Below are 25,056 nucleotides of genomic sequence, written 5' to 3' on the forward strand. Positions count from 1 at the left end.
AAATATGGTGAAAACAGGAGCTGACAACTTTGTGGAGTTTTTTACCCCCTTCGTATATTTTGGCTTCAAGGCGGTGACACTTGGATGTAGATAAAGCATAAGCTGAAACGGGCAGGTGGATATTGGGACTATACTTGCACTCTTCTGCAGTGTGCATGAGCCCCTGTTGAGTACTCCACCAATAATGCATTATCTGTTCCTTTTAATTTGCACTTGTACTGGATATAACGTTTAATGAACTACTCCTTTTTTTCACCTTTTTTTTTTCTTACAATGGACTAGCATTCACTTGAAATTTTGTTGTTGCATAGAAATTCTCAGTAACAAACAGATTTCTGTAAATGACCTGTCACTTTATTAGCGACTACTATTCAGATCTTAGGAAGTTCCAAGCAACGTCTATTTATATCACTCACACATTTGACAATGTTCTGCGGCAGTAATAATCCTCACAAAACCCATCATGACACGACGTATGCGAATCTTTTTTTTTTTTTGCAACTCTTTCCCTGGATCAGAGCCATTGGATCCATCTGTCGCAGTAGAGATGCTGATGAGCAGGCAATGCATGCATGCATGCTCTTTGTCGGCTAATGATAAGGCCCAGGGCCTCTTTCACACTTGGCACGGCAGATACTGCTTCGAATCGCGGTCCATAGTGACTGAGATCCCCGGATGCGGATGAAACCACCACTGGGTCAAACCCGTTTGTTAATCCGCCCATCTGCACCATATGTTCGTTTCATTCATTAATCCCCAGCACGTGGCTATGGCAGTTTCTGTTGCTGTACCACGAAAACTCAGCTCCAAGCGTGATCGGACTCCTTTCGGTCACAAGTCAACTGTTGACATCAACCTTATTCCTCTTTAAAAAAATGCAACGACTTGTTGCCATGTGCATCTGCTGCCACGCATGGTGGTGCCTGTACGTAGCAGTACATCGTGTACGGTGTATTTCACAAATTGTTGATGCTCCTGATTTGTTTGATATCACAGTTTCAGAAAAAAACTGTTCCATCTGATGACATAGTGTGCTTGCCTCCTACTCTAATGGCTGCTACACCACTTTACTTTTGTTTTTTCTCCTGCTAAATAAAACTTGCAGCAAAGCTTGGGCCGCTCTTTCCAGGGAGGTAATGGCGGTGTTGATTAATTTTTGCCCCAATTTTTCCCTTGTCAAGGAGAGTAGAATTATAGGGGTCCACAGTCGTAGTCAGCCATGGCGACTAGCGTCTTGGCCAGCAACGGCGACAGGAAGGTGTCCCTGAGGAACTTGACCACCACGTTGTTGCTCTGTTGGATGAAGCCGACGACGTAGGCGGCCGTGATCAGCTGGACGCTGCGCCACCGCCTCGCCTCGGCGTACCTTCCCAGCGCCGCCGCGACGCCCTCGTGGCCGCCGTCCCCGGCGGCGAAGGCGTCGCCCAGGCACCGGGCCAGGACGACGCCGTCCTCGAGCGCCGCGCACCCGCCCTGCCCGAGCTCGGGCGTCATCGGGTGGAGCGCGTCGCCCGCCACGCAGACGCCGCCGCGGCTGATGCTGCCCCGGACGAGCGCGAGCGGCGACCGGAACCGCAGCGGCGACGACACCACCTCGCTCATCTCGCTCCGCTCGATCACGCCCAGCGCCGCGGCCGGGATCTTGGCGGCGCGCAGCTTGGCCAGCACGAAGCTCCGCATCTTGGCAACGCTCTCCTCGGCGTCCCCGTCTGCAAGCGCGAGGCCACCGGATCAGCCGACGAACTGAACGAACGTGCCGCTGCAACTAGGGATGGATGGAACAGGAGAGTATTAGCTCGTACCGGCGGGGGAAGGGTACCAGGTGTAGTTCCAGTAGACGGAGGTGTCGGAGCAGGGCAGCACGCCGGAGCGGAAGCCCTGGCCGATGAACTGCAGGATCTCGGGGCCGAGGCCGTGGCCGGCGGGGTACTCGGCGAGGCCCCTGGTGGCGGAGCGCCCCGAGAGGATCGGCTTGGGAAGCCCCAGCCATTTCGCCACCACGGAGTTCACGCCGTCGCACCCAATCAGAACCTTTTTAGAGCGCAGCAACAGTAAAAAATTGATTGATCGTGTCAGCTACAGATCACTGCGAAGAAGAAGAGAAGCTGATCGAGTGCAGGGATCATCAAGACGCGGCACACCGTTATCTCACCTTGGTTTTCATGGTGGAACCGTCAGCCAAGTGCAGGACAGTGACGTGGCCTTCTTCCTCGATGGCGACGATCTTGGACGAGTACCTGATGGTGCCCTTGGGCAGCTCGTTCTCGAGCGTCTGCAGCAGGAAGTCCCGCTTCACGCAACGGATTTCGTGTGGCCCGCTGACGTGACAACAAAAATGACAAGGGGTGTTCGGATGTTTGCTCGTCAGATTATGCAGAGACTGATTGGAGTTTTCTGAAAAATAAACAGATTGGAGTTGAACATGGTTTCAGAGTTTCAGTACCTTTTCCCCTGCATCTTTAGGCTTACTTTTGCAGCAGCCTCTCCGGTGGCAGCAGAGAAGGTAACCATCCTGTGAAAAAGTAAAAGGAGGCGTAACTCAATTGATTCCTGGTGCAAACAAATTTCAGTTGTCGCTTAAAAAAAGATTCAATTGATTTCCAGAAGTTTTAGAATTTGCGGCCTCTGGGCTGGTTAATGGGCCGGCGGAGTAAGTGGGCTTGCATATTATAATGGGCTTATGCTGATAAATGGGCTGGGTACTCCTAGCAATGCTGGGCTACAACCACGTCGACGCAAGAGTAGTATAAGACTAGAACTCTGAGTGCGTTGCCGCACCATTCAGAGTTGGCCAGCATATAGCGCCAGTGCGTGGATGAGCATCGACATGGACGCAAGTGATAAGTGTGAGGTTTTTCACTTTTTTAACAGGAACTGATAGAATATATCTCAGTTTTTTTTACTGTTTCTATGATATATCAATCTTTTATGCCTCCGTGACGTGCAAAAAGCCAAAAAAAAAACACAGTTACTGAGCATTGCTGCATATAACAAAAACTTTGTGCCCTACATATTATCTATTATACCTCCCCTCGCAAAAGACCATTATCTATTATACCTCAAAATTAAGAGAAGATGCATAGAATACATTAAGTATTAAGTGCATGGTATTTTTGCTTGAAAAGGTTATTGCTTTAGGAAAAAGAAAATTCATGTTTCATTTTTTCAGATAATAACAAGGTTAACATAACTAAGCACAGTAGTTTAATACCAGATAATAACGTTGCCGCGCCGTTTAGAGTTGGCCACCGTATAGCGCCAGTGCATGGGTGAGCATCGACATATATACGTAAGTGATCAATGTGAGGTTTTATTGACGTGTAACAAATTAACAATGATGCACTTGTGTCGAAAGATAGGAGTTTCATAGCAAACATGGGCTGAAACTGGTTGAAAACTAAAATGACTTGGTATACGGAGGTTTTCCATTTTTGAGGGAACATGAATAATATATCTTGGCTTTGGATAAAAGATATAGTAAAATCCTGGAAGCTGTGAAAATTTCGAAAGTGAATTTCGGTGACAAACCTTTTAAACGAGTTTAAATATATTGATATCATAACGTGTAGTCTGCCTCCTGCTCCGAGACTTGGTTAATCAAGCAAATATGTCAAAAAAATTGACAGTAAAGTGGATCCGAAGAACCATAGGTCGTGGATTGTAAGATAATCCAAATCGTTTTGTTTGTTTTACAGTGGAGTATGAAAAAGAAGCTTCTTCATTAGTGCAAAACAGGCGCAGCGGATTGTTTTGGGTGACCTCACCTTGGGTTCGAAGTCTAATGCTTGCTTGCTTTGTCAGGTACTAAATGGCAATATCAAATGGATTTTGTTTGATTTATTGGGGGAGTCGCTGATCGAGAATCCAATGTGCTACTAGTGGCCGCCGGCCGTGGCACCGCTGATGGAAGTGGAGGAGATGAGCGCTGCCGTGATTCTTGTGCAACAACTCGTCGATGGCCAGCACATTGCCATCCAGTGAGCTTACTGCACCAGCACTCCTAATGGACTCCGGCGTGGTGGTCCAGCAGCCCTGCTCTATATCGGGATGTTACTCGAAGAACCAATGATTATACCGGTTGATGTGCTTTTAGATATTTAGTACACTAAAACTGGTATAATTTAAACTGGTTCTGCCACAGCTACTCTGCTAGCTTCGATAGGCACCGTCTTTGTCAGAGACCCGATGAGTACGAGAGCCCAAGGCTGAGACTATGCTGGCGCTTCTGCTTGACGGTGAGAGAGGCCGCCATCTTGCTCAGCCATCAAATTGAATCCACCTGTTGCTTGTAGCCTCTCCACTGATGGAGATGAGATGGGGAGGACATGAGCAACGAGGGAATGATGTGAGATAGTGCTTGACTGGAATCATGAAGGGACGAGAGTGTGGCCGTTTGAGACTCGAGAAGAATCGAGACGCAGTCTGCTCCTATGGGCTGTGTGCTTGATTTTAGCCATAGATGAAAGATCCGACGGTGGAGAAAGAATGGCGACGTGGCCCAATCCCCCGCTCGAGCTGATGGGGCAGATTTCGTTAGGTAGAGATTTGATGAAAATTCAAGGACCGCCAGCCTGACTTCTCCCAAAAAAAGCTAAAGTAATTTAGCCAGCCAACCAGGCTTCACCACTGACTGACTCTAAGGACCCACCAAGACTCCAAGAGGAATGCCTGACTAGGTGTGGCTCACCTCTCGTAAAGCAAATGGTGCTCCCGGATCTTGTCCCCAACGCCGAGGGCATCGAGGGCGCGGAAGGCGTTCGTCCATGTCGTGAAGGCGAACCCCGACGCGCGCAGCGTCGGCGACGACTCCAGCACCAGGCTCCTCACCCCTTTCCTGCGCGGCACGACACCACCAATCCACCAGCCTTGTCAGCCAATTCGATCGCGATCTCGATCAATACATCAACGGCCGCAAACAAGCTAAGGCCGATCGGAAATTCAGAATGCTGAACTGTTCTTGTTCTGGAAATTAAAATAGCTGTGGTAGCTTGCCTGTGCAACCCGAGTGCCGTCGCGAGGCCGGCGAGCCCGGCGCCGGCGATGACGATGTCCTCGACGACCGCCATCGGTTGCTCTTGCGCTTGTTACCTTGGAGTAGAAACGAAGAGGCAACAGACAGGGGGCACGAAGAACAGCTCAGAGGATTCACTGGATCGGACAGCTAGGTTCTGAATTCTGATGGGCCAGGACCTTCTCTGATGTCTCTGTAACTCTGTTTATAGCAAGGTGCTAGAGGGTGGGTGGCATGTCCGGATGGTCGCTCGCAACTTCGCATGACGCCGCGATGCATGGGTTAGTTTCTCGGATCGGGGGAGACGACCGGAATCTGGGAGGAGAAGTTGGAATTTGGTCCAGCGAGGCGACCGATCTTCCGAAGCTGGTCAAACTGCACATGCACAAAAGCAGCAGCAGATACTACCTAGATGATAGAACCTGAATGAGGAACTGACCAAGTGGTTTCATCGGCCGCAACCTTTTTTTTTTCTTGCATCATTGCTTGCTTAATAATTGCTTCTAATATGCTCGACACATGGGAGGCTTGTGTCAACAAAACTATATTGTCTAATCCACATCTGGTACTGTACTTGTGTTTTGGTGGGTGTCACCATCCCTCCATCAGTACATTGTTGCTTTCTCTTTCTTTAGCAACATACTCCTCCCTGCGCAGTAGGCTAGTGGTCAGGAAATAGTAATACTATCTCCGGCACGGTCGGTTTTACTTGATGTTCAGACGGAGGGCCAACCTAGTAGTATCTTCTTCTTCTTGTCTGAAACGAAACGACATGCACATGTTTCTTATTTGGATCTGACTCCTTGTCAAACAATTGATATTTAGATATCTGTCAATCACTTGTTGTCCATGTTCTGTGGGCCTTGTCTTTTGTGCATGTTGGCTGTGTGCCTTATCTTCTGTGCCGGCTGTGGGTCTTGTCTTTTGCGCCGGCCGGCTGTGGGCCTTGTCTTTTGTGTCGGCTGGCTGTGGGTCTTATTTAATACTAGACAAGTAAAAATTACGGCCTTATGTTTGTTGGATAGATGAAAAAAATATAAAGTTTTTAGGCCCAACAACTTCAAAAAAGAAGAGGCCCAACTAAAAACACATGATAAAATATAGGAAAACAAGGAGACACTTGTGGCGGGAAATATTTTCATGAAAGCCCGCCCAAAAAAAGGGCTCGCATGTTTGCTCCCCAATGACTGACAAGGTTTGCCCAAAAACAAGGAGACACTGTAGCATGTTTGCTCATCTCAAGTCAGATCGTTATCCTACCAAAAAAGAAACAGAATATGAGAAAAAAAAGAAAGAGAGAACAGATCTGTTCGTCCTCCTCCCATCCCCAACCCTCTCTTCCAGATCTCACGTGTGGGGCATGGAGGATCCCTTTCCCAAAAGCAAAAGAAGGCAAAGGATTGAACACATCTGGGCACAAAACTATAGTATGAACCCTCATGCTACAGTGATGGAAGTAAAAAAACCTTGTTCACCCCTACGATCCACTGGTTTTTTGTTTGTTTCTGATGTGCAGATTCATTCCTAGATCACACACAGAACAAAAAAAGAGATCCAATCAGATAGGAATGATAGAAATATCCAATCAGAATCGTAGAGTAATAACCTTGTAGATCTGAAAAAAAAACTTGTAGACAGTACTCTTGAAAAAAAATAGTGTAATTTTGAAAAGACATAGTGTAAATTAAAAACAAAAAATAACTGAATTGCTATGTATGTATTCTTAAAGTTTAGATGCTGGCTGAATAAGAAAAAAATTGTTTGCCTGCAGGCTAGTGATAGGGCATTGAAACATACTGAGAGCATGGCAGTAGAGATGTCCTGCAATTCTATGGACAACTCAAACAAGCTTATAATGGGTGGCTATCCATTTGGGTGTGAGGTATGCATCTGATTGTAATGAAGATACAATAAAAGAAGAAAATAAACAACTCTGATTGAAAATTGTTTTGCATGAAGTTTGTATGACTACATCACTAAATCATAGAAAAATGCAGTTGCAGGGATTGGTGAAAGACACGGGCTGTGGGGTTGAGAGGTTGACATCTATACCTGCAAGACATCAGTAATAATATTGTGAGCAGTTTGTGGAGCTGAATATTCCCTGTTGCATACTTTGTGTCCAGTTCAGTGACATCATTCAACGTCTGCGGAAAAAAAGCTTCATGTGTGAGCATAATTTAACGTGATATGAAAAAAATATAAGAACTGTAGCAGAACTAAAAAAATGTAAAAAAAATACCTCAGAAGACATATTCTCATGAACAGTTTCAACGAGTGTCTTCTTGAAAAGTGGCACCATCAATAACACAAGTTGGAGATGGTGTTCTACTCCTAGTTTGTTTGTAACAACAAGTTGACTTGAAAGGTAATACCTGCACAAATAATATTAAACTAAGACACCATCTCTGTATGAATCTATAAACTGAACAGAAAATAACACCATCTTTGTACGAATCTATAAACTGAAGAGAAAATAACACCAACTCTGTACTAATATATAAACTGAAGAGAAAATAACATTGTAACTAAAAAAAATACAAGGAAAATTAAGAAAAAAGGATGGAAAAATAACATACATTGCATTTTCCATATGTGTGTCCTTGTACGCAATCAAACTTGGACATATCTTTGATCATGTCCCCCCTTCTAAACAGAAATACGTGGGAGTGTTGGTGGTAGTTGTTGCTGGCCAGTTCAAAAACTTGGACCAGATGCTTCGGAAATGAAGTGCCTCAATGAAGTGCACACCTAATGCAGGAGAGAAAGAGAGAAAAGAGAAAGAAATTACAATATAGAACAAGGAACCAAAAAAACCGATATCATGAAAGAGAGAGCATTTTTTAATCTAAAAAAAAAGATAACTTCGAGTGAACTCAAATGGCCAAAACCAGAACTATGACTGTGTGCATTGCTCATAATTTTCATCATCAGTATCTCTACAGATGAGTCTAAATACTCATGGTCATCTTGGACATCATCATGGAAATTACCATGTGCAGGTTGACTCATGTGGCAAAACAAGCAGCAAAAATAAAGTAGTACAACATACACCAGTCTATATCAGTTTGGGGACACATACATCAACATACTGTGATTCAACCATTATGATGCAAAATGCATGCATAGTCATAAATTTTTTTTGCTACAACACACATTATATGAAAAAATAATTTGCTTGAATGTCAAAACATAATATGACACATCCTGGAGTAGTATAAATTTAGTTCTTCTAACTGACTAATTCTATGCACCTAACTGTGTGAAATTTATATTTACGGTCTAGGTGATCCATAAAGACACATACACAAAACTAGGGAGGGAGAGTTAACTAATCTAGAAAAAAATAGCACTACTCACAAACACAGAGAGAGAGAGAGAGAGAGAGTTTACCAAATTATAGCAATCTGGAGCCATATAATATCAACTTTGTGAGACTGTAATTTTTAATTTTTAATCATATACAATGAAAAACGGTAATGCTTGGGTGGAAAATGTACTAACTGAAATCCTGGAAAACAAATCATATACAAAAGCGTCTTGGCAATCAAATCAAATACAAAGATATTATTTTCAAGAATCAACGGTTCAACACCCCTTAGAACAAACATATTAACTCTAGGATGGTCATGCTAGTTCCTGCTATGCTCATACACCAGCAACGCTAGGGTCATAGTGCACAAATAAAAAACTTATTCTATCATGGTTTACCTGTACAAAAAAACAAGAAAAGGAACATAAACAGTTCTACAAAAAGTCTTACATCACCATTGTAAAGCAAATCAAAATACTAGTATACTACTGTGTCTCATATGCTGCTTTCAAAGCTGAAAAAGAAGCAAAAGAAGAACTTTTCCCCTATCAAAACGAAAGAGTCATACAATTAGCATGTATAATAGTAAAAAGATAAATCATTAAGCATATATTTAATTTAAATAGAAAATTATAACAAAATAAAAAATTTAATTACAAGATTCTTGGTATAATTTTGATACAAATTATTTTTGAATTTTAATTTAAACTCAGTTTACAATTAAGCATGTTTGAACTAGATTACACTAGAAAAAACAGAAATGAAAAAAAACTCTTTGGACATAAATGAAACTTAAAGAATAAAAACATATATTGAATTATAAGTTAGATAACACTAGCATATAATGATATTATGTTGTAAGTTGTAACAGTCTAACCATGCATGTTGAAGCCAATGTGATTTACAGGTTACTTACAATGGACAGCAGACAACAACGAGCTACCAGGTGTTGCTTAACTCTACATTGGCACTTAGCATTACTACCATTATTTTAAGTTTGTTTCTAATAGATCCTTAGCTTATAGGCCTTTAGTGTACAATTAGTATGCTGCAGCATTTCACAGCTATAATTCTATGAAAAAAAGAACAGACAAGACAAGAACAAAATTGAGAAACAAACAATGCTTCTACTGGCTTACTACTACTTCTCACTAACAAAAAGGATGGTGTCAGACTTCCCATGTAAATTTCAATTAGTCAAACTTGCTAATAAACAAGAGAGTACTTCTAATAATTAATATAGATTCATAAGAAACTATTAAACTAACAAAATTGGTTCATGATCATTTCTCTGATCAATCTAGCACAAGATATAAAACATGCTTAAACGTTGCAAAAACAAAGACTACCGTCCCCCAGCTAAAGCCAACAAAACCACCAATCCAATTCAGGTGTGTGGCCTAAAAATTCCATTTCAACAACCTAAACATGGTAAAAAAGGTAAATTTTTCCATAGTAGAAAGCAACTGATTTTTGCAACGAGGAGCAAAAAAAATGAACTAAAAAACCTTGCACCTAGATAGTAGATCAGCACACACAGTAGACCGTAAACCTAAGCCAAAACCTGGTGTCGCAACCAGAAAAAGCAAAAAAATCCCAGCCCACTCCTTCACACACGCACATAAAACAACATCCCCTTCGTAGCTTGTTGCTGTCTCCATCCTCAGCTTGCTGCTCCTTCATCCTGCATGGCTAGTACTGGCTCCAATCACCTCCAACCTCGTGTGACCTGCGGCAGCCTACTCGCCCTGAGCTCTCGCCACCGGCCACTCAGGCTCAGATCGGCGCTTGCCCAGTGCGCGCAGCCATAATCCCTTCCCATGGAGTCCATCATCCAATCCCAAAAATAGAAACATGAAAATACATTCCAAAAAGTTCAGGGATTCCAAATCCATCCCACAGCGTTCCTTGTGCTCCTCCAAATCCCTCCCCTCCATCCATGAAATGGAGTACAGACACACACTCAAATCACGGCCCCCTGACCAGCGACACCCCGCAACTTCCGCAAGTTTGTTACTCAACGATTCGTGCTCCTCCACATCCCTTCCACAGACATGACATGAAATGGTGTACAAAATCAAAAAGCTACACAAGCAAAGGGGGGTCTAGGGGGAAACCCTAACAAAATCGCAGAGGGTGCGCCCCGCAGGTCACAAAAAACTTACAGCCGAAAGCTCTGCCGCCTCCTCCCTCGCTCTAGTTGGTGTCGCCGATGGGTGGCTCCGGCGGACCGTCGATCTGGACACTGGAATCAGCGATGGCGCCGCCCAGAAGCCATGGACGCCTGCTCAACTTCTCTCACACGCTCAAGTGGCGTGGGGGTCTGGGGAGAAGCCGAGAGGAGTGGGAAAAAAAGATGACCACACAGACACAATTATCCCCCCTGGTGGATTAATGGGTCACGTTAAACCAAACGGGTCTCACTTAACACAAAAGCTGGACCCGATAATTAATGTTGCGGCCCCCCAAATGAAACTAGCACATGCTGCACCGTCGATTGATGGATAACCAGATTTCAATCGGCTGACGCCGAGTAAATCTGTTCTTATTTTCCAACGTTACCGTGTTTACCCATACTTTTGGCTACAGCTCATCAAACCTAAATTTTGAGATGGAAAAAAATAACTTGCGCTTGTCTCTGTAAAACCCAAGAGCCGGATGGATGGCGTGTGTAATGTGATGATCTGATTGCATTGGATTGTGTGTTTGGGGGGACTGAAAAAAACCGGGGAGGTAAATTTGCATTTTGATCCCGTTAGGCAACTGATATTCATTCATTTTTTATTTTTTTTTTAGAGCAGCCACTGATCTTCATTCTGTCACGGGTCAAATTGTGCATGCAGCATCAGTGCATGACGCCACGCGCGCTGGCACCCACGCTTTGGGCCATATCTGGTTGGGAAATTGTTCCTGACGCGGCCCAGAGAACTCTTTTGTGACATGGTGGCGCGTAGCGACTAAGCAAGTACGATACTGCAAGTTTACCAACATCTTTTTCGTACCTAGATGATTGATGACATCTGAAGAAAGAACTGGCGAAGTGATTTCCTGAGTCTCAATCTCCCTTTGGAGTTTTGATTAATCTAAATTTAAAAAGGCACAGGGGCGGCTTGTGTTAGTAAATTATAATAATGGCTAATCTACTAGGACCATGCTATCGTGGCAGTCACCATCTCTCTTCAGCGCACTAATTTTTCCATGATAACGTAGCAAAACACAAAGAGACTGGCTCTGGCGTTGCACTTGGTAAAAATCCTGCATGGATCTCAAAATGTCCTCAAGAGGGCACTTTAACTGTATAGCTGAATTTTAGAATAAAGCATCGAATAACACGTCAATCCACCATTCACCAATATTTCTGTCAAGCAAAACCTCAACCTTTTGATGTTGAAAGTGGTATTTAGTCTAATAAGCTTTTGTATGAAATTTGAAATAGTCCATAATTTTGAGGAAAACCTTAAAATCTTAAGCAGGGACTTATAGGTATCAAAATAAACATTTTCTACCCTCTGAGTTAATGTATCACGTTAAAGTGTCTAAATTGGTTCGAGAAAAAAAATCTTGAAGGACGTCAATCCGAACATTACATGTGTATTTTCTTAAAAAATATTGTCATGACCAAGCGGGCTCTGAAGAGACAGCAGCGACGGCGGGAAAGGCTGGCGCTTAAACTGAAGACCCGTGGGTGAATTGGTCTTCATTCTATCTTAGCTTTGGTTATCTCGGCCCATATGAGGCCCGATTACTTTCAGCCCAGTTATGTCTGAGGCTTGTAACGGTGTATAAAGAGGCAACAACTGTGAACAAGGAACCCAAGTCGTAATTGAAGAACTCCGTAACCGAATCCCCGCTCTCGAGTTCTTCCTGTTCTTCCTTGTTCTTCTCTTCCTTCATGAAATCCCTCCCGAATTACTCTCCTGGATCTTACCCTTCATCCCTAGTACGTGACAATTGGTATCCAGAGCTCGATTCCGTGGATTTCCCCCAAAAAATTTTCTGCTTCCTCAACTAGAGCGATTCCCCGCTCCAATCCGCGCCGCCGTGGTCACCTCTGACTCCGGCGTCCTCGTCCTGCTGCTAACGCTCGTTAGCCGCGGCCACCGCATAGCGACGATTAGCCAGTCCGGCGTCGTCGCCCATCCCTTGTTGTGCCGCCTAGGTTAGAAGAGGAACGCGGCCCTGTTCCGTGGCGCCCACGAACTGGTGCTGCGGAAGCCTACCAAGTTTGAAGCGACCATGACGACCGTCGTGGATGAGCTCATGAAGAAGTTCGACGGGTTCGACGCAGCCATGACGTGGGTGCTCGACAAGCTCACCGCACTCGAAGCTTGGAAGTCGTCATCAAGAGCTACTATGGACAAGCTGCTCAACCAGGTGGAACGCACAGCGGCCCGCATCGACCACATCGAGTCGGCGCCATCGACCTCGGCGTGACCGTCCTCTACGCGCCCGGCCACCGCTCCGCCATAGCCACCATCACGGTGGGTGAACCCGTTCGACTTGAACTCGGCTCCACATGTGAAGATGCGCCCACCTGCATCGACCACGGAGCGGCCCAGCGGGCACCGCATCGCCAATACTCACCGGGATGCGGGCGGTGGGATCCTTGGCTCCCATCCGCCGCACCCGGTCACGGGTACGCCCCCTGATCCCCCTACCCATGACCCTGGTCTCATAGAGGATTCTCGTGTTGGCATCCATTGAACCGTGCCTATGCCTAAGATGGATTTTCCTAAGTTTGACGGTGAGAACCCACGCCTGTGGAAGGATAGATGCGAGATGTATTTCGAGGTGTTTGGGGTTAGTAAGAACATGAAAACTCGTTTTGCTGCTCTGAATTTTAATGGCGCTGCGGCTAGTTGGTTGCAGACGCTTGAGATGCGCGGTAGAGTGCAGAGCTGGGAGGAACTGTGCAAGGCTGTGTGCGAACAATTTGATAGAGATCAGTATCAGGTTCATATGCGCCAGCTTGATGCCTTGAGGCAAACTGGCTCGGTAGCAGAGTATTATCATTGCTTTGAGCAGCTATCGCATAGCATCTTGCTTTATAACACTTCCTATGATGATGTCTTCTTTGTTACTCGTTTCCTGCATGGTCTCAAAGATGAAATTAGTGCTCCCATTGCTTTACATCGCCCTCCAAATGTGGATACTGCTAGTGCTTTGGCGTTGTTGCAGGAAGAGGAGCTGGAGAAAGTTAAACTGAAGCGTTCATATCGCCACGACTCTAAAGATAATCAGAAGCCTGGTTGCAAGGTTTTCACTACCAATGATATGCTGAAGCATTCTCTGAAGAAAGATTGTCGGTACCCCAGGACTGGGGTACCCCCACTTGCTGTGCCTAGGCAAGGGTCTTGTAGTTATCTTTAACTACATCCAAGCAGCCGGACCACTGCGGTCCGGAGTCCTGTTCTCCCAGCAACGGTCCGGACCCGCCCCACGGTTGGGAAAGGTCCGGAGACACCACGTGTCCCGGAAGAGGCAGTAACTCGTGCGCGAGCAGCCGGGGCTACCGGACCTCCCAAGGAGACCGGACCCCCGCAGGGTCCCGGACCCCTCATGGGGTCCCGGACCCCCTGTATAGTAACCGGACCCCTCACTAAGGGAAGGAATCGACACCCCCACATCCGGGTGGTCTGGAGACGCCACATGTCGGCAAGATATGGCTGTTTGGGTTTCCATACAGACGTTCACCCACCATTGCATTCATTGCGGTAGGTGGACGTTTGCATTGATATAGCGGAAGCTGAGGCGTTTGATTGACCAGGGGACACTATTGATCGCGTATTACCAAGGCAGTGGAGCCGCTGCCGCCGCCCATGCCGCGTCTGCCAGTCTGCCGTAACAGTCGGATACGACGGCTCGGCTTCGCCCATTATGACGCTACATAATAGCCTCAGCAGGTCACGCCGCAAGCTACGCTACTCCAACGGGCACCTAGCTGACGGGACAAGAGAAGACCCCCCTGAGTCAGAGGAGCAGCAGTACGTATATCGGAGGAAAGATTCGAGACCACTGTAGTCTTTTAAGTACTCTGCACAGCACGTTGGGCCCACTTGTCGGGGCCCCAACGACCAATGTATCCGCTCCCCCCTTTGATCTATAAAAGGAGGGGGCGCCGCTAGAAGACCTGAGGCTGGGTGAAAGAAAAGGCCCGGCAGAGGATAGGTTCATACACAACCAAGAGCAATATCTCTCCCAGTGGATGTAGGGTATTACGCTCCGGCGGCCCGAACCACTCTAAATCATCGTGTTCTTGCGTGCTCCACTCAAAGCCAGCTAGCCCAATCGCCTAGTTCATCCCCGAGTACTCCCTCTCTGGGAATAGGCGGGTGCGCTCCGCCACCCAGCTGTGGGTACCCTAGAAACCCCGCGACAAAGATGAATTCAAAAGGAATGATAACACTTCTCTGGAGGAAAAGTGGCAATCAAGGAAGGAGTTCCGAAAAGCTAATGGGCTATGTTTCACTTGTGGTGAAAAATGGGACAGGAAACATAAGTGTCCTGATCGGGTTTCTATCAGTGTGATTCAAGAGTTACTGTAGCTCTTTCAGTTAGATGACTCCCCTGACTACTCATCTTGTGAAGAAGAGGAGGCTCATCCCGTCATGGTTGTACAACAGTCTCAGCCACAGGATAATCCTACTGCAGTACGCAGGAAGAGGAAGACTATGAGGTTCAAAGGGTTTGTGGGCAAAACTGAAATACTGATCTTATTAGACTCTAGCAGTGCTGGCACATTTATCAGCCCAGAGACTGCTGCATCCATTCAGCAGTCAGAACAGTCTTGTGATCCCCTTCAGTTTGTTACTGCTGATGGGAGCCCCATGCTGTCAACAACTTTCATCCCTCAGTTGCATTGGTGTATTCAGGGACATTCTTTTACTTATGATGCCAGAGTTCTTCCATTAAAAGGGTTTGATATGATATTGGGTGCTGGTTGGTTGGAAGACCACAGTCCAATGTGGCTACATTGGAAGAAAAAGATTATGAGAATTCCACATCAAGGCCGCAGAATTCAGTTACAGGGCCTACAAGAGGACACATCTAGATGTTTCAAAGTATCTCCCCACAAGCTGAAAGGATTGTTGAAACGACAGGCTGTTACTCATTGTGTGAAGATTAAGAAGCTGGCTGAACTTGAGACTGATACTGGCAGTGATCTTATTCTGATGGATCCCATTGCTCTTGTTTCTGAGCAGCTGTCTCTATCTGCTTCTATTCCATCTGGTATTCAGTCTGTCATTCAACAGTACTCTCATCTGTTCCAGGAACCATCAACACTGCCTCCCTCTAGAGAATTTGACCATTCAATTTCACTTATGCCTGAAGCACAACCTGTAAATGTCAGACCATACAAATATGCCCCTCATCAGAAAACTGAGATTGAAAAAAAGGTTGATGACATGCTATCAAAACGTCTTATCCAAAAGAGCGTGAGTTCCTTTGCCTCCCCTGTGTTGTTAGTCAGAAAGAAATATGGTTCTTGGAGGTTTTGTGTGGACTACAGACAACTCAACACCATTACAGTCAAAGACAAACATCCTATGCCAGTTGTTGATGAGCTCCTAGATGAATTACATGGCTCACAGTGGTTCACAAAGCTTGATTGCAGGCCAGGATATCATCAGATTAGACTTACACCAGGTGATGAGAAGAAGACAACATTCAAAACTCACCATGGTCTTTATGAGTTCTTGGTCATGCCTTTTGGTTTAACCAATGCTCCAGCTACCTTTCAAGCTGCCATGAACTCGATTTTTGCCCCATTAATGAGGAAGGGTGTCTAGGTCTTTATGGATGATATACTTATATATACTCCATCTCTTGACAGTCATACCACTTTGTTACAGCAAGTGTTTCAGTTATTGCAGGACCATCAGTTCTTCTTAAAACTATCCAAATGTGAATTTGCTAAACAAGAGTTGGAGTACTTGGGCCATACTATCTCTCCTGCTGGTGTAGCCACTGAAAATTCTAAAGTTAAAGCTGTCTCTGAATGGTCAGTCCCTCAGAATGTGAAAGATCTCAGAGGTTTTCTGGGGTTAACAGGTTATTACAAGAGATTTATTCAGCATTATGCAATGATCAACAAACCATTAACCAATTTGTTGAAAAAAGGGGTTCATTTTCAGTGGACACAGGCTGCTCAGGATGCTTTCAACTTGCTGAAAACCTCACTGATTCAGGCTCCAGTCTTAGCTGTTCCAAATTTTCAGAAATCATTTGTGGTGGAAACTAATGCTTGTGATATGGGTATTGGTGCAGTGCTGATGCAAGATGGTCATCCTATCTCTTACTTAAGTAAGCCATTGAGTGTCAGGAACCAAGCACTGTCTACTTATGAGAAAGAGTGTATGGCAATTCTTCTAGCCATAGAGAAGTGGAGACCTTATTCGCTTGCTCAATAGTTTATAATTAGAACTGATCATAGGAGCTTGCTTTACTTGACTGAGCAAAAAGCCACAACCAAACTTTAGCAGAAAGTTGTACTAAAGCTGATGGACCTCAAATTTAAAATCCAGTACAAGAAGGGTGCTTCCAACACTGCAGCTGATGCACTATCTAGACACCCTGATCATCTATCTGTAGCAGCCGTGACAGTCAGTGTTCCTTCTTGGTTACACAAGCTGCAAGAAGGATATGAGGATGATCCTCAGACGCAACAATTGCTGACTGAACTAAGTGTCCATCCCAAAAATGACAAAGGCTTCATTCTGCAAGATGGTATACTTCGATTCAAAGGAAGAGTGTGGGTTGGTAATAACTTGTTGGCTCAAAATCACATCCTTCAGGCTCTGCATAACAGTGCGATTGGGGGCCATTCAGGGATTCATGCAACTTATCATCGTGTCAAATCGTTGTTTGCCTGGCCTCAGTTGAAGCAGACAGTAACAACATTTGTGCAGTCTTGTGAAACATGTCAACAGGCAAAGGTGGAGCATGTGAAGTTGCCTGGACTTCTCCAACCCCTTCCTATGCCGTCGCAAGCTTGGTCTACTGTTTGTTTGGACTTCATTAAGGGATTGTCCAAATCTGGAGCATTTAATGTGATACTAGTAGTTGTTGACAAATTTTCCAAGTATGCACACTTCCTACCCTTGTCTCATCCGTATACAGCCCTTCAGGTGGCTCAGGTGTATTTCGACAATATCTACAAACTGCATGGTCTTCCACAAGCTCTAATTTCAGACAGAGATCCTGTTTTCACAAGTACATTATGGAAGGAATTATTCACCCTGTCTGATACTAAGCTACTAATGAGCTCTTTCTATCATTCTCAAACGGATGGACAAACCGAACGATTGAATCAATGTTTGGAGGCATTTCTCAGGTGCTCAGTGCATTCCTTTCCCAACAAGTGGAGCAAGTGGTTGGCCCTAGCTGAATATTGGTATAATACCACATTTCAATCAACTATTGGTAGAACACCTTTTGAAGTCTTATATGGATACCCACCTCGCCAATTGGGCATTGTGGATCCACAAGAGTGTACAGTTCCAGATTTGGCCGAGTGGTTGAAAGAGCGAGCTTCTCTCACTGATTTGATCCAACAACAGCTGTTGCAGGCTCAACAGCAAATGAAATCTCAAGCAGATCATCATCGTTTTGAAAGAGTATTTCAAGTTGGGGACATGGTTTATCTCAAGCTACAGCCGTATGTGCAGTCATCGGTAGCTACTCGCTCGGCTCACAAATTATCATATCGCTTTGTGGTCCCTTCAAGATTCTACAGAAGGTTGGGAAGGTGGCCTACAAACTGGAACTTCCATCTGGTTCTCGTATTCATCCAGTGGTGCATGTTTCTCAGCTCAAGAAATACATCCCAGCTCAACAGGAGGTATCGACTGACCTATCTTCTATTACTAATGTTGACGATGCTATTTTGGAACCAGTCAGTATTCTGGGCTCTCGTCTGTCTCGGCGAGCGGGTGCCAGCGCTCCTAGGATCAAGGTCAAGTGGGGCACACATCATTTTGCCTTGACTAATGAAGAAGATGAATCTGATCTTCGTTGCCGATTTCCTCATGCCCCAGCTTGGGGTCAAGCTGGCTTGCAAGGGGAGGGGAATGTCATGACCAAGCGGGCTCTGAAGAGACAGCAGAGACGGTGGGAAAGGCTGGCGCTTAAACTGAAGACCCGTGGGTGAATTGGTCTTCATTCTATCTTAGCTTTGGTTATCTCGGCCCATATGAGGCCTGATTACTTTTAGCCCAGTTATGTCCGAGGCTTGTAACGGTGTATAAAGAGGCAACAGCTGTGAACAAGGAACCCAAATCGTAATTGAAGAACTCCGTAACCGAATCCCCGCTCTCGAGTTCTTCCTTGTTCTTCTCTTCCTTCCTGAAATCCCTCCCGAATTCCTCTCCTGGATCTTACCCTTCGTCCCTAGTACGTGACAAATATTGACAAGACGTATGTTAAAAAAAACTTATATTCAGATGTCACTACTTATGCACATGAAACAGTTGCCACTACTTCACCCCACTCGATCACTCCGACATCCTCGCCAATGAAGAAGGAGCGGGACTGCTCTTCCGCCTTCATCTGTTCTACTTCTAGTAGCAGTAGTATTGTGTAAATTAAATCTCTAAGTTTTGCTTTATTATAAGAGGTGCTACGACAAAGGTTGGATCGGTGCATCTCCAATGGTTGTGCCACTAGTTTTTCCACCAGCAATTGCAATCATGAAAGGTCCTCCAATCAACGGCAACCTCTTAAGTTTGTGTATAAGTTTGGGGTTACTGGAATGGATTGTTGTGTGGTTGTGGCGTTTTGCATTGTCCCATTCATCAAAGGCAATGGGAAGAGATCACTAGAGATGAGAACAAAGTGGAAAGTGCCCAGAAGTTTCTTCAATATAATTTGTTTATTTTTTAGGTTTATTCCATGTAACCGGGGTGCCATGATTCTCTCAAGTTTTGAAAACCTTTTTTGTCTGTGGATATTTGGCTAAGGTTGCTAGACCAGTTAGTCGGCAGCTTCCGATGGCACCCCCGCAGCCGGAGTTCGAATCCCGTTGGGACGAATTTCCGGTCCATGGTGTAAAATATTCTTCTCGCTGTGCTCGCCGCAAGGCATGGCCCTTGTACCCGTTGAGTTTTTTTTTTGTCTGTGGATATTCATCATGTTCAATTGATTTTCACCTTTTACTCTATAAATGCGCATGGATTCCAATAACTGGCATGGAATTTTCTTAAACATGCAGATTGCAATATTAGCACAAAGTGGTAATAGGATTTCATTTTTAACGAAGGAAATACAAGTTCCGACACGAATCCACGAGTTTACCCCCACACCCACATAAGAAGATCACATTTCACGGAAACGCACGCGCTGGCACGCATGAAGTAGAAGATCACGAGCTAGTTTGAGAGCGCGCCGCAGTCATAGTCCGCCATTTTCAGAAGCCTCCCTGCGAGCACTCCCGACAGGAACTTGTCCCGCAGGAATCTTACGATCGCATTGTCACTCTGCTGTATGAAGCCGACCGTGTAGGCCGTCGCGATGAGCTCGACGCTCCTCCACCGCCTGATCCGGGCGTACTCGCGCAGGCCGGCCTCGATCCGCTCGTTCTCGGCGCTGCCACCCTTGACGTCCTTGCCCGCCAGGGCCTCGCCGAGGCATCTGGCCAGGACGACGCCGTCCTCCAGCGCCGAGCAACCGCCCTGCCCGAGGTCCGGCGTCATCGGGTGCAGCGCGTCTCCGGCCACGCACACGTTGCCCTTGCTGATGCTCGCGGTGACCAGCGAGAGCGGCGGCCGGAACCGCAGCGGCGCGGCGAGGACGTCGCTCATCTCGCTCCTGTCGATCACCGCCAGCGCCTCTTCTGGCACCTTCGAGCCCCGGAGCTTGTCCAGCACGAACTGCTTCATCTTCGCCGCGCTCTCGTCGACGCCCTTATCTGAACGAGCACGACGCATCAATTTAGTTCTGCAATTTTGGTCGTCGTGGACAACCGTCGTCATGGATAACTAACTAACCGTGTTCGGATGGAGTCCAGGTGAAGAACCAGTAGATGTCAGTCCCGTTGCAGGGCAGCATGCCGGAGCGGAAGCCGTTGCCGATGAACTGCAGGAACTTGGGATCGAAGCCGTGGCCGTCGGGGTAATGCGCGAGGCCTCTCGCCGCCGAGCGCCCCGAGTAGGAAGGCTTCGCGAGGCCCAGCCATTTCGCCACCACGGAGTTTATGCCGTCGCATCCGATCAGTACCTGCAGATACAGAGAACGTCTTGATGAACATTTCGATCTCCTGTAACAAATAGCTTGGAGTATGCGATGCTCAGGAAAAGGAAAAAGGGGTCAATACCTTTGCTCTCAGAACTGAGCCATCGGCTAGTTGAAGGATCTTGATGTTGCCATCCTCCTCGATGGAGACAATCTTGGAGGAGTAGCGGATGGTGCCTTTTGGCAGCTCCTCCTCCAAGGCCTGCAGCAGCAGGTCGCGCCTGACGCAACGGATTTCCAGGGGCCCTCTGCATCAGGCAGGAATATTCTTCATGTCAGAATCTATGCACCAAACTCCCCGGCAGACTCTGCCCGAACGGAGTGTTTCAGTAGAAACTAGAGACCAATTGTGATCTCACCGTTTCCCCTGCTTCGTGAAGTCAGCCTCCCCCACGATTTCTCTGGTGGCGGAAGCCACGACGCGCAACCTGTAGAACATTCAGCAGGAGCACTGGACTGATTCAGCGTCGTCAGAGCAGCCAGATCGGGGGAGTATGTAGTAGCAGGGTTGGAGACAACGTACGCCCGGGCCTGCAGATGCTGCTCCCTGATCTTGTCGCCCACCCCGAGGGCGTCGAGCGCCCGGAAGGCGTTCTTCCACGTCGTGAACGCGAACCCCGACGCCCGCAGCGATGGCGACGACTCCAGCACCAGGCTCCTCACCCCTTTCCTGCACAAGTTACGGGTGCGGCGGCGCAGGTCAAGTTTGCGGCGGGCGATCGGTTGGCATGTGTGGACTGGACAGGTAGCTAGGCCGCAGCCCAAGGCATCAGCATACCTGTGCAGTCCGAGCGCCGCCGCGAGTCCGGCCAGTCCGGCGCCCGCGATGACGATGTCCTCGGCGGCGTCCTTCGGCTGCATGCTTGCGACGGCGGCGACGGGGCGCGGCTTCAGTTTCCAGGTGCAGCGGGAATCTGGCAAGCAGAGGGAGTGGGCGGCGATGCTAGCTTGCCAGCTCGGATTAATGGCGCGACCGAGTGACAGGTCAGGTGTTGGATGAATCAAGAACCCTTTCTTCGTACGGGATGGAAATCAGGGGATCCTGGTAGCTGGTTATATAGAGGATCGATGTCGATCGATCGCAGGTGTTGGGAGTGAAGCGTAAGCTTGAGGAGTCACTGCCGACGTCACTGCTGATGGTGTGACGAGCGGCAGGTAGTGCGGTGTAGTGTGTAGACCATCACCAGGGAAGGGCTGCTATTTCTGGTGCGGAAGTGAAGATGGATAGGCTCTCTCCGGCCTCCGGGAAGCTTGGCTGGATTCGGAGGAGGGAGCTACAGGGAAGTCCACGGAACAGGCAGCCTTATCATTGCAGCATTTCGGTCGCTGGCTTGTGGGCCACAGCGAAGTAACTGGCTGGGCTCGCCCGAGGACTTTTTCACTCTTGATTGGTGTTTTTCTCCTATCGCCTAGAAACTACTGCCACGTCTTCTACAGTGACAAGCTGAGGATTACCGAGACCGTGAATACGTGATCACCGCATCTTTGCCATCTTTCTAGACAATTTTGTATGAGTAGACAACAATCGTATTTTTAAAGTGTACAATTAAAAGACAAAAAACAACCACAATGTGGTGCAAAAGTAGTCGACGGGGAATATTGTATTCCATTCATCCACCTGACGCTATTATGCAAGCAGTCTATAAACGGAATTAGCAAAAGGTTACCTATAACACTATAGGCCGTCCATAGGATATTTAAAAAACTATATTTGTACAATACTCCATACATTCAGTTATGATAGCTATATTTTCAAAATTAAAAAATTTAGAGTTGATTGCTATATTAATCCTTTATCTTGAGAGTCCGCAAGTAGTCTATTCGGTATCCTCGTAGTAACTCCGGCGCCAGCTTGTGTGCCTTGGGAAGGAGATAAACTAGGTGTGTTGGCTTTCGAGATGTGCCACATCAGTTAATAATCGGTGAAAATGAAGAGTCTCGCCAAAAAGAAATTGAAGAAACGAGTAGATGATAGTTAACATGATTAATAAATTGATAAACATATTTGGTGCCTTTGGTCACTATACCGAGTGAAAATATAGCTATCATAACTGTATTGAAAGGAGTATCATAGAGTAGCCAAACAAAACTAGCCAACGAAAAGTGCAGAACCGTGTGGATTTTTTTTAACCTTCGGTGGCACCCAATATAACTTTTACCATGGTATTTACCATAACTATGGACGACCTGCTGTGGACCCCACCTCTATGCGCTGCTTTGCCAAATACATTAGGGTCGCCTAATTAACAGCTCCAGAGCGTGCCACAGTCATATTCTGCCATCTTCAGAAGCCGTCTCGCGAGGAACCCTGACAAAAACTTGTCCCGCAGGAAGCCTCCGATGGCATTGTTACTCTGCTGAATGAAACCGACCACATAGGCCGTGGCAACGAGCTCGACGCTCCTCCATCGCCGGATCCCAGCGTACTCTCGCAATCCCTCCTCGATCCTCTGGCTCTCCGTGCCGCTCCTCGCGCCGTCGCCGAGAACGGCCTTGCCCAGGCACCTGGCCAAGACGACGCTGTCCTCCAGCGCGGCGCAGCCGCCCTGGCCCAGGTCCGGCGTCATCGGGTGCAGCGCGTCGCCGGCCACGCAGACACTGCCCTTGCTGATGCTTCCGGTTAGAAGCGAGAGCGGCGGCCGGAACCGCAGCGGCACCGCGAAGACCTCGCTCGTCTCGCTCCTCTCGATCACCGCCAGCGCCATTGGAGGCACCTTCAGGGCCGTGAGGTTGGCCAGAACGAACTGCTTCAGCTTTGAGCCACTCTCGATGACGCCCTTATCTGCAATCACACATGCCAGGTCCATCTTAAGAAATTGGGGACAGTTCTGAATTTCACTGGTAATTGCAATTCAGTTGTAACAAGAATTGGAAGAAAGATCTGCATTTCGATCAAGCTCTAGTGCTGATCAGTCGCCGTAAACTACATTTCCACGATGACTGACCGTTCTCGGAAGGAGTCCAGGTGAAGAACCAGTAGACGTCAGTCTGGTTGCAGGGTCGCATGCCGGAGCGGAAGCCGCGGCCGATGAACTGCAGGAACTTGGGCTCCAAGCCGTGGCCGTCCGGGAAATGCGCGAGGCCTCTCGCCGCCATGCGCCCCGAGTAGGACGGCTCCGCGAGGCCCAGCCATTTCGCCACCACGGAGTTGATCCCGTCGCACCCAATCAGCACCTGCAGGTGGTGCAGCAGAGCGCGTCCTGTTCAGTATATTATTCAGTTTCGAAGCTCCTGCGAGGGTATCGTTGGTTCTGCGTGCGCAGCAATTTTCACCTTTGCCCTCAGAGTCGAGCCATCAGCTAGACGCAGGATCCTGACGCCGCCACCGTCCTCGATGGACACAATCCTGGAGGAGTAGCGGATGGTGCCTCGTGGCAGCTCCTCCTCCAAGGTCTGCAGCAGCGCGTCCCGCCTGACGCAGCGGATCTCATTGGGTCCTGATCTGCATCAGAGCGTCGGTGCTCAGGTCAGTCTGCACCACTGTCCAATGCAGAATGGGTGATCTGGGGAGGTGATTGCAATCTCACCGGTTCTTCTGCACCGCCGTCAGGTCCAGTTCCTGCGCGACCTCCCCGGTAGACGAAGACATGACGCGTAGCCTGCAGCAATGGGAGGTGGGAGCACGACTGAATCGATCGGGAGGAGAGATTGGAGATAGGGCGGGGGAGGAACGTACGCCTGCGCCTGCAGATGCTGCTCCCTGATCTTGTCGCCCACCCCGAGGGCGTCCAGCGCCCGGAAGGCGTTCCTCCACGCCGTGAACGCGAACCCCGCCGTCCGCAGCGCCGGCGACGACTCCAGGACCAGGCTCCTCACCCCTTTCCTGCGCGGCGCACGAGTTCCCGAACCCGGGGATCGGATTTTCCAGTGGATCCAGCGAGGTTCGGATCGGCGCCGCCACAAGACATGCGCGCGGATACCAGCAGATGAACATGTGTGTGTTACCATACCTGTGGAGCCCGAGGGCTGTCGCGAGGCCGGCGAGCCCGGCGCCCACGATGACAACGTCCTCGATGGCCTCCCCTCGATGCATGTTTGCGACGAACGCCAAAATTCCAAAGGACGCTAGCTAGCTAGCTAGATTGACGAGCTGACAGTGTTCAACGGCACTCTCATCTCTCTGAAACCATAATAAATCAAGTGGCTCCGACAGATTTTTTTTGTTGTTGAAGAAATCAGTGGCTCCAATGGTTGCCCGCATAGCGGCGTGCAAAGAGTTCCAAGCGAGAAGAGAAGAGGCTTACCTTGGCCAAACGTCACTGCTGATAAGCAGATGAACGTATGGACACGATGGTGCCATGGTGGCGTGACGTTTAGCATGGAGTAGGGTATGGCTGCTATCCCGATGCACAAGTGAAATTGGACACGCTTCTATTGCAGCGTTCGTTTTACTATCTGCGTACCCAGCTCAGCCCATGCCAGCCAGACTAACTGGGGCTCCAATATAACTTCTGAAAGATATATAAGATATGCATTTATAAAGCTCATTAGATTCAATATTTAA

General features: G+C 47.4%; 5 protein-coding genes across 11 annotated transcripts; 1 reads left to right on the forward strand and 4 right to left on the reverse strand.

The window, feature by feature from the left end:
• Positions 1-845: 845 nt before the first annotated feature.
• On the reverse strand, positions 846-6,183 carry LOC120647264 (monooxygenase 2-like). Of its 2 annotated transcripts, XM_039923986.1 has the most exons (6): positions 4,993-6,183; positions 4,688-4,834; positions 2,444-2,512; positions 2,153-2,318; positions 1,803-2,031; positions 846-1,709 (listed from the first exon to the last, which is right to left on the reverse strand). In XM_039923986.1, exons 1-6 carry the CDS (start codon positions 5,064-5,066, stop codon positions 1,192-1,194), a joined length of 1,203 nt encoding a protein of 400 aa, XP_039779920.1. In that variant the 5' UTR covers positions 5,067-6,183; the 3' UTR covers positions 846-1,191. The 2 variants fall into 2 exon arrangements, with proteins under 2 accessions (XP_039779920.1, XP_039779921.1); XM_039923987.1 differs by lacking the exons at positions 4,688-4,834; positions 4,993-6,183 and adding an exon at positions 3,212-4,671.
• A 161-nt stretch (positions 6,184-6,344) lies between these two features.
• LOC120647265 lies at positions 6,345-10,843 on the reverse strand. Of its 4 annotated transcripts, none has more exons than XR_005664728.1 (5): positions 10,490-10,838; positions 7,591-7,762; positions 7,254-7,386; positions 7,064-7,172; positions 6,345-6,535 (listed from the first exon to the last, which is right to left on the reverse strand). XR_005664728.1 is itself a non-coding variant. In XM_039923988.1 (5 exons), exons 2-5 carry the CDS (start codon positions 7,602-7,604, stop codon positions 6,454-6,456), a joined length of 324 nt encoding a protein of 107 aa, XP_039779922.1. In that variant the 5' UTR covers positions 7,605-7,762; positions 10,490-10,843; the 3' UTR covers positions 6,345-6,453. The 4 variants fall into 4 exon arrangements, 2 of the variants coding, with proteins under 2 accessions (XP_039779922.1, XP_039779923.1); XR_005664729.1 differs by having other exon boundaries at positions 7,064-7,125; positions 10,490-10,834; XM_039923988.1 differs by having other exon boundaries at positions 7,064-7,158; positions 10,490-10,843.
• A 1,717-nt stretch (positions 10,844-12,560) lies between these two features.
• Positions 12,561-16,114, forward strand: LOC120648264. The gene is made up of 3 exons (XM_039924991.1): positions 12,561-12,698; positions 13,503-13,646; positions 14,879-16,114. The coding sequence occupies exons 1-3, from the start codon at positions 12,561-12,563 to the stop codon at positions 16,112-16,114; spliced, it is 1,518 nt and encodes a 505-aa protein (XP_039780925.1).
• Positions 16,115-19,542: 3,428 nt separating this feature from the next.
• LOC120647268 (monooxygenase 2-like) lies at positions 19,543-21,810 on the reverse strand. The gene is made up of 6 exons (XM_039923996.1): positions 21,331-21,810; positions 21,076-21,222; positions 20,912-20,980; positions 20,635-20,800; positions 20,309-20,537; positions 19,543-20,229 (listed from the first exon to the last, which is right to left on the reverse strand). The coding sequence occupies exons 1-6, from the start codon at positions 21,411-21,413 to the stop codon at positions 19,691-19,693; spliced, it is 1,233 nt and encodes a 410-aa protein (XP_039779930.1). The 5' UTR covers positions 21,414-21,810; the 3' UTR covers positions 19,543-19,690.
• Positions 21,811-22,544: 734 nt separating this feature from the next.
• LOC120647267 (monooxygenase 2-like) lies at positions 22,545-24,836 on the reverse strand. 3 transcript variants are annotated; one of them, XM_039923994.1, is made up of 6 exons: positions 24,503-24,836; positions 24,229-24,375; positions 24,080-24,151; positions 23,826-23,994; positions 23,498-23,726; positions 22,545-23,334 (listed from the first exon to the last, which is right to left on the reverse strand). In XM_039923994.1, exons 1-6 carry the CDS (start codon positions 24,583-24,585, stop codon positions 22,796-22,798), a joined length of 1,239 nt encoding a protein of 412 aa, XP_039779928.1. In that variant the 5' UTR covers positions 24,586-24,836; the 3' UTR covers positions 22,545-22,795. The 3 variants fall into 3 exon arrangements, with proteins under 3 accessions (XP_039779928.1, XP_039779927.1, XP_039779926.1); XM_039923993.1 differs by having other exon boundaries at positions 24,229-24,832; XM_039923992.1 differs by having other exon boundaries at positions 24,080-24,825.
• Positions 24,837-25,056: the final 220 nt, after the last annotated feature.

Source organism: Panicum virgatum, chromosome 9K (assembly GCF_016808335.1).
Source record: "Panicum virgatum strain AP13 chromosome 9K, P.virgatum_v5, whole genome shotgun sequence".
Lineage (NCBI taxonomy): Eukaryota > Viridiplantae > Streptophyta > Magnoliopsida > Poales > Poaceae > Panicum > Panicum virgatum.